Source organism: Diachasmimorpha longicaudata, chromosome 12 (genome assembly GCF_034640455.1).
Source record: "Diachasmimorpha longicaudata isolate KC_UGA_2023 chromosome 12, iyDiaLong2, whole genome shotgun sequence".
Lineage (NCBI taxonomy): Eukaryota > Metazoa > Arthropoda > Insecta > Hymenoptera > Braconidae > Diachasmimorpha > Diachasmimorpha longicaudata.
In genome coordinates this window covers 4,583,177-4,597,922 of record NC_087236.1, presented here as the reverse complement: position 1 = coordinate 4,597,922, position 14,746 = coordinate 4,583,177, and the positions used below count along the sequence as shown (strand labels likewise).

Sequence of the window (14,746 nt, the reverse complement as noted above, 5' to 3'; positions counted from 1 at the left end):
CTCTAAATTTCGCACAAAAGGCCAACAGGAAATTATTTTCAAGGAGCTGATCGTTCCCAATCATCGACAAGAACCACAGCATGTGATAATTTTTCATCGTGGATAGGATCAATGTAAGAGAGCACTACTAGGCAATGTAAAAAATATGCTTATTATAATTATTATACTGACTAATAAAAAAATCATGATAATATGTTACAAGGGCGTACACATAATAGGGCATTATACGATTAGAGAGGAGCATTTTAAACTGTTCTTAACCGATTTTGTTCGTAACAATAAATGATATCTCCTCACCATAATTTTCAGTCAGTATTTGGCTATTGCAATAAACGCATGTGAAATATTTAAAAAACCTGAGGGCTCCTACGCGCGTGATTCAATTCACGTTGCGACTCGAGTGTAAATTCGTTATTATTTTTATTGATCTCGTGTGAATTATTTAAACTATCCATGGAAATAAATACCTCAATCTATTTCTCGACATCTAATTAAACCTTACCCGATGATGTTATGAGAATAATTTTTCCGATATCAATGAAATTATTTCAACAATGAACACTCGAATCTCTGAAAACACTACACGAACGTCAAATGCGATCGTATGTTTTATCCATTATATTCTTCGTATAATTTACACATATTAAATTGGTTTGTTTCATTTGCAAGTATGTACAAAGCGACATTCAAACAATCAGAGTTTGAAATGAAGAGAAAGTAAGAATTTTCCGTTTTTCGAATTTCGAATGGCAACACGAGCGCAAAAATTTGGGAGAAAAATCTACAAAATTAAATAGAACATTCTATAGGATTTCAATCGCAGTTCTATTGGACATTCGACTAGTTCCTGGACGATCCCATAAAATTCCGCAGCTTTTCTCCGTATTTTACGAACGAAAAATGTTCAACAAAAATTACTTCAACGGAAAAATTTGGAAAGTTTCGTTTAAAAAGAAAATTGAAGATTGAAATAAAAATTAATTTGCAATGGAATCAAATTAATTGAACAAGTTAAATTTTTTTGTACATTTTTTTAGCCACATTCATTCTATGAATTTTTATAATCCTTTCCGTTGAACATTCATATGAAAATAATTCAGAGATAAGCTGCAGTGATTTTTTAAACAATTCTCTAGCTCTTTCTACAGAATTTTTACACTCGTGAGACTTCCTTCAATGTAATGAAGAAAATTACTTTAAAAAAGTCTGTAATCGTTAGTCTTCTGAATCATTCACATTAAGATCAATTAATTAGGGATGACGAGTGAAAAAAACATCGTCAAAACTCCTTCTGACAAGTTTAATCGCTAAACTCTGGTCTGTTCGACTCTAAAATCGAAAAACTTCTCATTCATTTCACTGAGTTTTTCCTACATTTTGTTTTCATCGTTCGATCAATGTGACCAAACACCTAAATGCTACATAAAACGGAACATCCTCCAGTTGTATTCACATTTGTGTTGTTTAGTCATACCCTATGGTAAAAAATAATCGTAATCACAGTGCACTTTTTTTGTTACTGAATTACTCGTGATATTGAGGGAATTTTTAGTGAATAAAAAAATATTGAATTCAAATAAACATCTAGCCGTATGTCTACTGATGAAGGTACCTGTGAGGGCCTCAATATTTCGGTACCAGGGCTGTATTTTTTGGACAAAAAATTCTGTAAGCTCAACATTTCGCTTAATTAATTCAACGAATTGCCATCCGAACAACTGAATTGTTGAAATTATTCAGTGAAATTCCCCAAGGGGTTGAATTGAGTCAATGAAGTAATTTCACAAATAAAAAATTATAGATAATTGCAAGTAACAATTGCAGACATTCATAGAAACGCTGAGGTGCCATTTTATGGGAATCGAATTTTTTTTCAGCAAAATAAAGCCCTAGACTTAATATTCCACTTTACAAAAAATGAATATTTCCTCTTGGTATGAAATTCAACAATATACAGTGCATGAAAAAAAAATATTTTTCACATTATTTTCTCGTGTTTCACGTTAGCTAATTGTTAATCGTTCCGTTAACATTGAGCCAGACTATACAACAATAGTAGTGATACAGTGTTTTTACGTAAAAGCCATCTCACATACACAGACTTTTCGTTTTTTTTTTCCACTCGTTATTACCAAAATCAAACACACGTGAGTAGAACCTCGACTAATTTATCTCGATTGATCATGGGGATTAGGTTGTTGGCTACGAGGCAATGTCGGACATTAGTTGGGCGAGTAGGGCGGGTTCTAGCAGTCCGTGGGTCTGGCCCATTCGCTCGAGGTTTCTCACGTCCTTGTCTACGGCTTCCAGCGCCCTTTCAAGCTCTTCCTCCTCTTCCCTCGAGGGCTCGTACTCGCCGTTTCGACTTTCTATAGGGGGAGAATGTTGATGAGTTAAGGGTGGAGCTTATTTGGGGTGATTTAGCGGAGGGGAAATCTGAACTATTTTTATCAAAAACTATTTGGAATGAATCGAGTAAATATATTCCCGAGTGAAGAAAAATGTGAATAAATGGCCTAGTAAATAATTCCTCACCCACTGGAAAGTTCAAGTAATTCTTTAATTCTATACTAATCCAAAACCCATCGAAATTCCCCTGGAATATTCAAAAGGTCCAGCTTCCTAAAGAGCCTCTGTTTTCCCCCACGAACTCACCAATAAATAAATCATTGAACGCATCAGCAGGCAAATTACTGAGAACATTTCCAAAGTCATGTTCCGTAGGATCCAAAGCAGCGAAGACTTCGTGATCCCCAAGCTCGACTTTGAGTCCGCCCCCAAGTCCAAGGGTTCCCAAACCGAGTCCAAGTGCATTGAGATTCGCATTATTAGAACTTCCTTGCGCCACAACATTGATATTATTCAACGTTTTATTCCCCATAGACTCCTGAATAATCTCTCCGCCATAATGTTCCTCAAAGCAATCAACAATTTTCTCCTCGATGGGTTTGCTGGGCGGTCGTTTCCTCTTTTTAGGTCTCGACTTACAGCTCTTCGTTCTTGGAATGCTTGGCGATGTTGATTTTTTTCTCGTTTTCTTTGGTTTTGTTTCCTGAGCTTTACGATTATAATTGTCACGTTTACGTGCATGCTCCGGGCACAATGGTAATTCATGAGTGACATCAAAAACAGGTACACAACACTGGGTATTGTCACTGAATTTGGCAGTGCAGTGCTCGAATAACAATTGATCACTGTTAAGCATAATGTGTTGCGAACAATGACGAGTTGATGGTAATGAAGTTTGACCACAGCCATCGACACCACAGGGGCCACCAGCAAGTAGTGGAATTGCTGAAGATCTGCTGATAACAGTTGATCTCAAACGCTTTGTCAACTGACTCCTCGCAGCTGTCTCCAGAAGTTGCTGAGTTTTGTCCCTCAGAAGTCTCTCAGACTCTTGTCCACCCTTATGAAGCTGGAGAAGACGTCTTCTGAGCTGTGATCTCACCTGGGACAATCGTGCAGCCCTTGGACCGGTAATGTCTCCAGTGAACCAATGTCTCTGGTAAATACTCAACTCATCACCACTGGAATCACTGTCTGATATCTCATCGCCAGCACGTGGGTAGTACAGGAGTGTATGATCACGTCCCTGTCTTCTCTGTGAATCATCCCTTTTGGGAAGGGAATTCGTGAAGCAACGAAGCTCAAGGGATCTGTTAAAATCGCTGTTATCAGGTGACTGCTCCCCCTGGGGATCAGTAACACCAATAATATCCTTCGTTTTTCTTTTCACCGATTTACCACGTCCTGTTGATTTTATCACCTGATGATTGCGTTTAGCATCACCTTTTGTTGATAGCATTGGCTCTGGCTCACTGAATACGTAGGGATCAACATCCTGTCGTGATTCAGTTTTCAAAAGGGCTTTCAAACGATCCGAAAACTTGAGTTTATTGTCCATGGTTGGATTCACTGGAATTTTCATCGACTCCATTGGCTCCAGACTGTTCCACCTGCATTCTCAAAGACTCCATTTAATAATCCCGAGGAATTCCCACAGACTTGATTCAGCCACATCACTCCAACATTAAAACAACAATTGAATTTTTTTGTTTGACAAAGTGACAATTATTACTGAGGGATTTTCAGTTGTTTTGGTGAACAATGAGAGTTATCGAGGGCCTTGAAAAATGTAAATAGTTGAATTGGAGTGATCTGGGAGATCGAGACTGCTAGGAGTTCGTGGAAAAATGATCCTTGCCTCATGCAGCCGTTCATTATCCTCCCTTGATTAGGTCTGATTGTCTCTAAATGTTTGTCAATGGTACTGATGGCGATTTGGCTCCATTGGAACGTCAAACGTCATTGGCATTGACAGAGGAATGAAAATAACGTTGGCGAGCTTTTACGATTTATTGGTTATGTTCGACAAAGGTCCAACCTCAATGAATAGCCATTTAACATGATGACGATGAGAATTATCCACGTGTGGGGCTCTAGGACAAAGGAATAAACAATTGAATTTGGGTTTTGACAATTTTTGATTGATTTATTTGACTGTTTGTTGGAAATAACTCACCGATTATTGGTCACATTCGGATTAGAGCACTTGGAGCACCATTGGCTTCTTTTCGAGTATTTCGGGGGGTTTTTTTTCGAGCTCGAGGGTGGAAGGCCACTACGTGCACTGGATAACTTGGATATTGTTAACTGGGGGATTTTTCGTGATTTTAATGAGGGGGAGCACGATTGACGATTTTAGTTGATTGATAATAACATTAGAAAGACATGTCAGTTGTCGAAAGGCAGCAAGATGGCGGGCGCTACACACAACAATCGGGCTTGTGTGGGGGCGTCCGTGTGAATGGGGTGCGGGCGGGAGGTGATTCGAAGGGAATCGTAGGGAAATAGTTTGGGGAAAAGCTTGAACGAGATTGAGAAGAAATCTTGGGGTTTTTGGACAGGTTCTTTAGGGATTCCTTAGGGGATTCTAACGATTTTGTTGATAAATTATGCTGATTAACTGAGTTATTGGTCCAAGAAAACGAGGGGAGGAAATAGTTTATTTAAAAATTAGTCTATTTGGTTTTTTCATGTGCCTTGCACGACCCTATTGTTTTTTTTTTATAATTTTTTGCTGATTTTATTCAAATGTTAAGCAGAAAATATTACACAGAAAACTCTAAAATAATTCCATTTCTTGACGGATTTTATTCTATTGAGCTCTTTGTTATAGAATTTTCTGGGTTCAAATTTTTATAAATTAATAAAAAATATATTCAGAATTTTTTCTTTTCATTTCCTCGGGGAGAAGACGGTAAACATAATATTAACGAATACGAAAAACTTTGGACTTAGGACATCAATAACAATGATAATACGGATTCTATAGAAAACATCACAGTAGAATAAATTCTATAGAAAAATAAATAAAATAATAAATATGACGTAGAATAGTCTGCATGAATGTTCGTTAGACTCGAATTCGTAACATTTTTTTATACAAGTTTTTCACTCGTGAAGTCGTAAAATACTGAACATGTGTGTCACATAGGGTCATCGCCTCGAGCAAAACTATTCACTTCCATTATCAGTTATATTAACCGTCGGGTAAAATAGTTTCTCGAAGTAGTTTCTGAGTGCTGATGCCGGCTCATATAAAATTGACACGCCACCGAAGCGAGGACATACTGCAAACATATTGTGACCCCAGTACTCAGATATAATTTTTTTTAAACATTCAATTGACAAAATGAAGTTCCACGTCAACGTGATTCTTCTCCTGCTGCTGTGGACGACGATAGTGGCCGTCACTGCCGAGGAACTACCGGACGACATGAGCCCCTTGGATGGGAAGCCCCCGGGCTGGAAACGCCCGGAGAAAAACGAGGCTCCGGAGAAGGAAAAGCCCATGAAGCACAGCCCAACTCGGGGACCTGGAGAATTTCACATGCTGCAGAAAGACCTGGAGGACATGCTGAAGAACATGAATGGAGAATTGTGATTTTTCCGGATCCCCCAGGTTGCAGACAAATGTTGTGAACTGCAGAATTTTCATTTTTACATCATTTTTTTGTAGACAAGCTCAAAATAATTTTACGAAATTTTTCTCTGAAGTTTTTTATGAAAAAACGTGGCGAGTTTCAAAAGATGTAAGTCATTGAGTTAACGATACGTGTCTTTCGATAGATAAATTACAGATTTACGTATGTGGTGTCCTTGAAAAACAGTGAAAAATTCTCGATAAGAGTTTTACGACTGACGTTAGAGACAAGAATTCACAGCACTCGTTACCTCAATGACAGTACAAAGTTACTTTTTTGAATACTTAAAGTCTGCTGATCTTCACTGAAATTTAAAACTAAAAAAACTGATCGATAATTCAATATCCAATTGATTTTAAATAATTGACGTATTTGAACCCAATTTTTGATGGATGAGATGATTATTAAATTTAAATAATCAGTGGACGGGTAATTGATAAACATAATAAATATTGAATGCTGTTCCTGTATCACAAGACAATAAAATATCAGAAAAGATTAAAAAAAAATTGGGTAGGATAATAAAGGAAATTTATGTATAAAAACAAATAAAGCCGTGGAGAAAAATATAAACTAGACTATATTAGTTTTATTCTACGTATACCTAAGGTTGTTCACTAAAAAAATAAACGATAACAAATAAATAATAGTCTCACAAGAGAACAAATGGAAAAAACGTGGAGCCCATCGGGTCGAAAGATACAGAATAATAAAAAAATGACTGAATGTAAATATCTTTAATTAAATAAGATCTGCATTATACAAAGCAAATAAGTTACACAATATTCCGCACATGAAAAATTGAACATCAATCAATAATTTGCAGTCGACTTATACAGATAATTCAACATTGTGACCGCCTCAATTAATATATCTTGCAAATGTCTTTCGTATAGACGTATAAAAGCGCCATGCAAATGTGTGACTCTTCATTTAAATAATCTCATACACAAGTGGTACTTATTCTAATCAACATTCATCAGGCGGTGAATAGTGAACGCATCGAACACGCCTGAAACGATACTAATCCTCTGATCGAATGGCTTGTGCTCTTGGAAGACATGAGCCAAAGATGGTTCGAACACATTTCTAGCACCAGAAAAATAAACAGCGAATTCATTAGATCGTTATAAAATTATTTCATCGGCACTCAATCCCACCACACCCTTATCTCATGGATATTTCGATATTTCTTCAGCTCCTCTTCGTGAGAAAAATGAATTAAAAACTTCGTAACATCATGATTAGCGTGGATTAAGAAAAAAAAAATGGGTGGCTTAATATTAATCCCGTTGGGTGATTTTGTTTCTCTCGATTTAATATTCCATTTCATCGGAGAGTTGTAAAATTATTTGTTCAAGGTAGTCAGCCTTATTTTCAGTTGGTTCTCGTAGATTTCAAGTGAATATTGGCATCACAATCCACGGAAATTGTTGATCAATCACTGAAAACCATAAAATATCACATGTTATTCGATTGATTTTGATTCGATTAATTGTTAATTTTAAATCCTCACCTATCGCTATTCTCACTGGTCCCCTCCTCGCTGCAATCCAAATCCAGTTCTCCCTGAATAGCACTCTGCAGATCATCAATCCTCTGCAAGGCCAGTCTCAAATCGTCCCTAGCAATTTTAGTCTCCGCTTCAGCAGCATCAAGAGCCTTTTCCAAGTCCCTCCTGGCCCGAGTAGCCTCTTGTTCCCTGGCAGTGGCTGAGCTCGCTTCATCCTTCACCTCCCTGAGTGACCTCTGAAGCCTCCTGACAGCGTCCTGAGCAGTTTGCTCCTTGGTTCTCAGCACAGCCGTCTCAGTCTGCAGTTTATCCACAGTCTCCTTCATCCTGGCAATTTGTGTCTCCACCCTGGCACGAGTAGTCTGCTCAAGCTCCAATTTGCTCTCCAGCTCCTTGGCCCTGAACTCGAGTCGCCTGGTGGCCAAACTATTAGCAGTTGGATCCCCCAGATGCTCCACCGATTCCAACCTCTGCGTCAACTCCATCATCTGATCTTTGAGAGCTGATTTTTCAGCCTCAAGAGCCGACATCTGTACCTGCGCCTCCTGGAGTTGGGCCTGTTCACTCGACACTTGCTGGACAGCAGCTCGATATTTCTTGAGGACCTCAGCAAGTTCCTCTTCATTTTCTTCCAACTGGGATACCAGTTCTGTCCTCTCACGATTAGCGGCGTTCGCCCTCTCCTCAGCTTCTGATCTGGCCTTGGACGCTTCATCCAGTGCAGCCTGAGTCTCATTGAGCTCTTGCTCAAGTGCTTGTTTCGCTTTGACAGCAACAGCTCGTGCACACTCAGCATCCTCCAGCTGATTCTTCAATTGTCTCAGTGCTGCTTTCCCCGTTGAATCTCCTTTGGACCTCTCCAGCATCGTCTGGGCATCCCTCAACAGTGCACGAGTCCTCTTCAAGTCCCTCTTGAGTCTCTGAGTTGTTTCAGCCTCGGCAGCACGATCAGATCGATCCTGATCCTCGAAGGCCACCAGTCGTCGCTCTAATTCGTGTTTCTCACGCAGCAGAATCGTCCTTTCCTCGTGCTCGTTCTCCAGTTGAGCTTCCAGAGCTTTCACCTTCTTGTGGGCATTGCCTCGCACGTCCTCTAGCTCCTCGTCACGCTGTTGCATCTCCTTGCGCATCTCCTTTCGTTGCTGCTCGATACTCATCTCCAAACGGAGCTTGGCCTGTTCAAGGAGCTGTACCTGACCTGCTAAATCATCCAGCTCCTCCTCTTGATCTTTACTTTTTTTTTCCAACTCGTGCTTTGCTTTTTTTAGTTGAGCTACTTCTTCCTCGGTTTTTCCACCGAAGGTCAACTCCTCTAGCTCCTGGGAGAGCGTGTGCAGGCGCTCCTCCTGAAGTTCTATCTCCAGTTTTGCGTCCTGGTGGGAAGAAAAAATTCATTGTCATGGGAGCAGAAGGCATAAGGATTATTATTTAATTATCATTGTTGCTGTAATTGACAATTTTGGAGCTCGACAGATGTTTTAAAAAATTCCTGTCAAATAAATATTTTTTTTTAATATAAATGTGATGAAAGAAGAAGAAACAAAGTGTCAAATTTGTATAAATAAAGAAATAAAATAAATGAATTTAATATCGATCAACAGTCCAACCGGAATAAGATGAGAATATGAAACCGTAATAAGAGAAAATGTTGTCAATTTGCAAATTATAACTCAAGTTTTTCTTGCGCAGCAACTCAATAACAGGAAACAACAACTTACACTCAAATTTTGTTCAATCGTGAATTTCTCAGCAATGGCAATTTCCTTTTCCCGTGCTAGTCTCTCCCTCTGTGCTTTCTCCTGCCTCAGATCGTCCATAAGATTCTGTGTCTCCGAATCAAACCTGAAATAGAAAAAAAAAAATTAAACAAATGTCGACAATTTCCACTGGTGCATTGACAACTCTAATTCATAAACTATTTCAGACAGCATTTGTATCTATTCTCGGCATTTCAGACACTAAATCTCGAAACTGCGGGAGAATATACGTATGTGTACACAGTAGTTTGGCAGCCTGACAAAACACTTGTTGAGGACGTTTGAGAAATGGGAATAGAACGCACTGGCAATACCGGTATCCCCCAGATACCTATTTACGATTTTACAGAAATCAAAGCGTCGATGGTGCTCTGGTTTCACTCACTTCCGTCGAGACTTCTCTGTCATCGATATATTTTTCTGTGATGGTTTCTCCTTAAGTCTTCTTTCCACTTCCCACGGAAATATCGAGATCGATTGCAAATTTAATTTTCATTTATAAAAACAAACGGGCATGTTATCCCAGTCAGAAACTCCTTTGAAAATTTCTAATGATTTTGTGGAATTTCTCGAAGTTGTTACAGGAAAATTTAACTTCGTATTTTTCATCATTAAATTCTTAATAAAGAATTGGAGATTATTTTTCGATGGAAATAATTTTAAAGAGAACTGGATCAAGACAAAAATAAATAAAATTCTTTTATTTGTTCACTTACTTTCGTTGTTTCTTCTCGAGTAAATTATTCCGAGCCGTCTGTTCCTCCAGAAGGAGTCTCAGGTCGTGCATCTCGCCGTTCAATTTCTGGACACGACGTTTCCATTGGCCGACGACTTGTCGCTGCTCCTCAACTTCTTCGTACGCGTCACCAAGCTGATGAATAGAAAAAAATTAATATGCGAGTAAATGAATGGACGACTACTACAATGAATCGCTCTTTATTATGCCGTCAAATGATCAATAATTATATAATGATCATTCAAAAGTTTATTTCCATATTCTCCAAAAAATTAATGAATACGCGAGTGAATCCTTGATAAATTAAAAACGAGTTTTCCAAGAAAAAAAATTCTAATTAATTGTGAACAAAAATTGAAAATAAACTAGCGGATTATCAAAAATTTACCAAATTAAATTATAATATTGCGTTCCTCCAGATTTAACGGAATTCAAGTGAAGTACGTTCTTAATCCGTCTGATTGTAAAATGACATAGAACGTAAATATTTTCCTCTTCGGAATATCATAACAAAAACTCACCTTCTTCTCAAGCTGTTTCTTGAGTCCCACGAGCTGTTCTAAATCGTCCTCGTGTTGTTGTGCCATTTTACGCTTGATGAACTCTAATTCACGTATCGCGTGCTCGTATCTCTGTTTATAGACACCGCCATCCTCTCCGTCCTCACCGTCTGAAACAATTCCATTCAAATCGGCAGCTCTTGCATACAACAATTCCATTTCAAGTCTTTCAGTTGTTTGCTGGAGATTCTTATGCGCCTCGGTGACATCCTGGAGTTCTCGCTCGAGGCGTAATCTCTCCGAAGTTTCGGCGTCAATGCGCTCGGCTGCCAGGGTCGACGTCGAATGCTCCTCGGCGTAATCAGCTGTCATGACGCTTAGCTGCAATTAGAGAAGAGATTGGACTTTGATGATTCCGACGTGTGATATTTAATTATTGCACTGAGGGGCGAGTATCGCTTGACGTTTTCCTAATGAGATGTTCATTAACAAACAATGGGAATTGCCCCTCCTCCCATAATCAAAGGACAATGCTCATTAGGAGACTGAAATAATTTAGTTTCACCTGCAAGTTCAATTGCACGGACAGAATTTTTATTTAAAGAAGTTTATGCTTTTGTGAATCGAGAAAAGGATTTTCTGTTGAGAAAAAGAAAATTTCCAGCAACAAATTTTACACTCGTTCCAAAGGGGGAAGTTTATTTATTAAAAATGGAAAATGGACTTCCGTTAAAACATCGAGGAGAAGAATTTCCTTCGTCAGATTTTCCTCGAATTTTACGATTAGTTTTTAAATTATATTTTGAGGGAAAACTGAATGGTACCATTTCCCACGCTATTGGCCGTCATTCTCTCAACATTCGCAATTATATTTATCGATAACATCGATAATATCCCCATTTAATTGATATTTTTCAGATCAACGCAATAAAATTCCTCTAAAATTCCTCCCAAAGAATATTTTTTAAAATCCAACCAATAACTGTTCACCACCAAATGATTCGAGAATTCTCTTCATCTCCATCACTCCACGATTTCCCTATCCAAACAAATTTTACCGATCGATTATCCATTAAATGATCAATTGATCGCCCTCATAATTTCACTACCTCATTATCATCGCACTCTGACAAAGTCCTATCCTCCGATAACCTCTCCAACTTGGCATTAGAATCAGAAATGCTCCTGGCAAGACTGCTGGCCCGGCTGTAGTACTGAAACCCCTTGATCATTATATTAGTGACGCTCTTGCTCCTCCCGAGTCTCTTATACTTGTCGTACGGCATCGGTAAACTCTCAAGGTCAGTGCCATCGTCCTTCCTCCCGAGTCTCTTCCACTCCTCCATGATGTGATCAGTCCTCTGCAGGAACTGGGATATCCTGGACGACAGCATGTTGGAGGCTGTCTGAGGCTCCAGGTGGGACGCAGTTGGCCTGAACGACTGTCTCACTTTCTGCTTATCAATTCCCAGGATGAAGTTCAAACTGGCATCGAACACCACCGGCGCCTGCTCCTTCGAAGAAAGATCCTCCACGTCGACATGGCCATTGGACACCTGGGGAAACATTCGCCTGGGAGTTGGCGACTTGCAGAAGGAATTCGCTGAGCTCATCGATGATCTGGAGCTCATCGGGTAGCAGATACTCGATGGAGGTCCTCTGGAGCTTGTTGATAATGCTGGTGATGGACTCCTGCTCACGATCCTCGCTGTATTGTTTGGACGGATTATCGCGATTTTGCTCAGAGGACGAGATCGGAAGTTGCTGGGGGGTAATGGCGGCCTCTTCGGGGTGCACTCTGGAGGGGTCTTCAGGTCCGGGGAGTAAACACTATCAATCGCGTTGGATAGGCGAACATCTGGACCGGATGCCGAGAGACCCGGTGGCATCGTTCGCACCATGTTCGTCGGACACAGCGGCATTGCGCTGAGGTTATCGAGTTTTTTATCGGATGGTAATCGACATCACCCACTGCCTCATTTTTCTACGGAATTTCGATATTCGCGGAATTTTTTTTTTTAGTTTCACTGGAATTTCAAGGACTTTTGGAATTGATTTTTGAAGAAAAATGATCAGCGGAGGGAATTTTCAGTGAATTGGGCGGTTGTAATTAATGAAAGGGAGGAACATTTGGGTGTTTATGTTTTTGAATATTTCATTGATCAAAATTTTAAAGAAATTTGGAAATCCCAGATGTCCTGGGGTTCAAAAAAAAATCCAGATTCATTGAATTTCCAGTGAAACGAAAAATATGACGATTATTTCCGCCCGAATTAAATTTTATTTTGATATTTAGCTAACGGTATGTCACTTCAGATCGATCATCTTCGAGAGGATGTCCGCGAATCAATCAGATTGCATAATCAGCCACGAACGATCCGAAATGTCGAGGAGCAGCGAGATTACTGGGTCCTCCTGGCGTTTGGTGGGCAGCAGTGGTGATCACCTCCGGGTTATTCTGAGAGAGAGATCGTTCGCTAGGGTATTGGCAATGAGCCAGCATTGGTACGACATTGCGGAGGTGAAAAATCGGAAAAATTATCGAGGCGAATCGAGTTTATCGAGGGATACCGTCGATTTTTCTCTATTGAAATTGATTTATTGTTCGCGAAATTGAGGAGATTCTGGAGATTTTTACTCCGGAATTATTGTTTTCCAGGAGATCGGGAAATCGGAGGAGAATAGAAACGAATATGATTGACGTTTGGGCTTTGAGGATCGAATTCAGGCTAATTGGGGGAGCACTAGGCTAAGTGGAGCGTTGAGTATCAGCACGCGTGTCTGTCTTGAACGAGATTAAAAGGTCACGGGAGGTGTTTTTCTATCTGTTTTGTTATTTTGAGGTGATCATGGGGTTCTTACGAGGGGAACTGGAGATGATAGAGATTTGCGACGATGACGATGATCAGTCGCAGGATTGACGATTTATTTTCGTTTCAGGCGAACATTTGTCAAGACAATTAATCGAGTTCAATAATTATTAAAAATTTTTTACTGAAATCCATCGGAATGCATCAGAAATTAAATGCGTCCTTCCCTTCGTGCTCGAATAAATCCTCTCGCGTCAATAGCATTCTGCATGTCACGCATCAATTTCTCAAAAATACTCAACTCCAACAATTAAATCAATCACGGAATAATATTTATCCTCGTAATATTTGTTTGCAGGTTCAAGAAAATTATCCTTACCTTAGCCTCGAGCTTGTCGTTGTCATGCTTCAAATGATTTCTTTCTTGCTCCAGTTTCTCGACTTTAGCACGCAACAGTTCGAGTTCCTCCTGAATGGCAAAAATGTACATTTTTTTTTACACGAGAAAAGTAATTGCATACTTTCTTCAGAGAAATATGAATGCAAGTGTATTTACGCTATTCATCTTATTTTTTATGTAATTATCGTCCGAGAAAACGAAGACTGGTTTAATGACAAAGTGAAAAATTGGCGTGATACTTTCGATATCTCAGGCCATTTCAATCAAAATATATTTTTTCAGTTGAATAATTACTTCAACGTTCTCGTAAAAAAACTTCTGCTAAGTTTCTATGCAATTTTAGATTATCTTTTCTGGATAATTAATTCAATTAAGATGATGTATATGAAAATTTTGGATTATTTGCAGTTCAATTTCCTATATTTATATGAAATTTTCTTTGCATTCATCTCCCCCAACTCCTCAATTTCATAATTACTATTCCCTGAATTAAAAAATAACGAACCGTTCGTGCTTTCAACTGATCCTCAGTCCGATGGACATTCAACAATGGCGCAACCTTAACGTACAACCTCCACCAAGGCCACTCTCTCACAGACATGAGCTTCCTCACGTTTCTCTGGATGCATCTCACAGCGAGATCTTGAAGCTGAAATTTCAAACCCATCGATTATTCATCTCATCACTTTCCCCCCCACCGCAGAAGTCGTTTTTAATCGCGATAATAAGGATAAAAAGAATATTGGTAACAGCATCAATCATAGGATCACTCTTACCTTCAGAGTGTTGAGTTTCCTGCGTGCCAGGTATCCCCTGCATCTCGCTTGCAGAAGTATTATGTGACCGGTTAATTTTTCATCTCGTTGGGATTCGAGTCTCTCCAATGCTCCAGCTCGGAAAAATATCTGAAATAAGAACAAATAAGATAAACCATTAGACGAATACCAAATAAAAAAATCATCTGATTTTACTAATTTCCCCTGCATGTCAATGTTCCGATGACAATCGACAATTGATAATTTCGCCCATTGAATTATCTT

At 39.2% G+C, this 14,746-nt stretch overlaps 2 protein-coding genes across 11 annotated transcripts in view; both read right to left on the bottom strand.

Moving 5' to 3' along the window:
* Window positions 1-137: 137 nt before the first annotated feature.
* L(3)l1231 (lethal (3) L1231) lies at window positions 138-4,779 on the bottom strand. Its single transcript, XM_064132180.1, has 4 exons — window positions 4,526-4,779; window positions 4,208-4,442; window positions 2,656-3,959; window positions 138-2,369 (listed from the first exon to the last, which is right to left on the bottom strand). Exons 2-4 carry the CDS (start codon window positions 4,222-4,224, stop codon window positions 2,203-2,205), a joined length of 1,488 nt encoding a protein of 495 aa, XP_063988250.1. The 5' UTR covers window positions 4,225-4,442; window positions 4,526-4,779; the 3' UTR covers window positions 138-2,202.
* A 1,933-nt stretch (window positions 4,780-6,712) lies between these two features.
* LOC135168195 (unconventional myosin-XVIIIa) overlaps window positions 6,713-14,746 on the bottom strand; it is a 44,977-nt gene continuing 36,943 nt past the window's right edge. For 7 of the 10 annotated variants that reach the window (XM_064132142.1, XM_064132149.1, XM_064132145.1 and 4 more), the window contains 8 exons: window positions 14,483-14,611; window positions 14,212-14,355; window positions 13,686-13,775; window positions 10,518-10,877; window positions 9,977-10,131; window positions 9,222-9,345; window positions 7,507-8,876; window positions 6,713-7,434 (listed from right to left, as the gene is read on the bottom strand). In XM_064132142.1, coding sequence (XP_063988212.1) covers window positions 7,428-7,434; window positions 7,507-8,876; window positions 9,222-9,345; window positions 9,977-10,131; window positions 10,518-10,877; window positions 13,686-13,775; window positions 14,212-14,355; window positions 14,483-14,611 — 2,379 coding nt within the window. In that variant the 3' untranslated portion in view covers window positions 6,713-7,427. Of the gene's footprint in view, window positions 7,435-7,506; window positions 8,877-9,221; window positions 9,346-9,500; window positions 9,577-9,976; window positions 10,132-10,517; window positions 10,878-11,605; window positions 13,620-13,685; window positions 13,776-14,211; window positions 14,356-14,482; window positions 14,612-14,746 lie in introns of those variants that run through there. The other 3 variants (XM_064132150.1, XM_064132151.1, XM_064132152.1) reach the window with 3 other exon arrangements.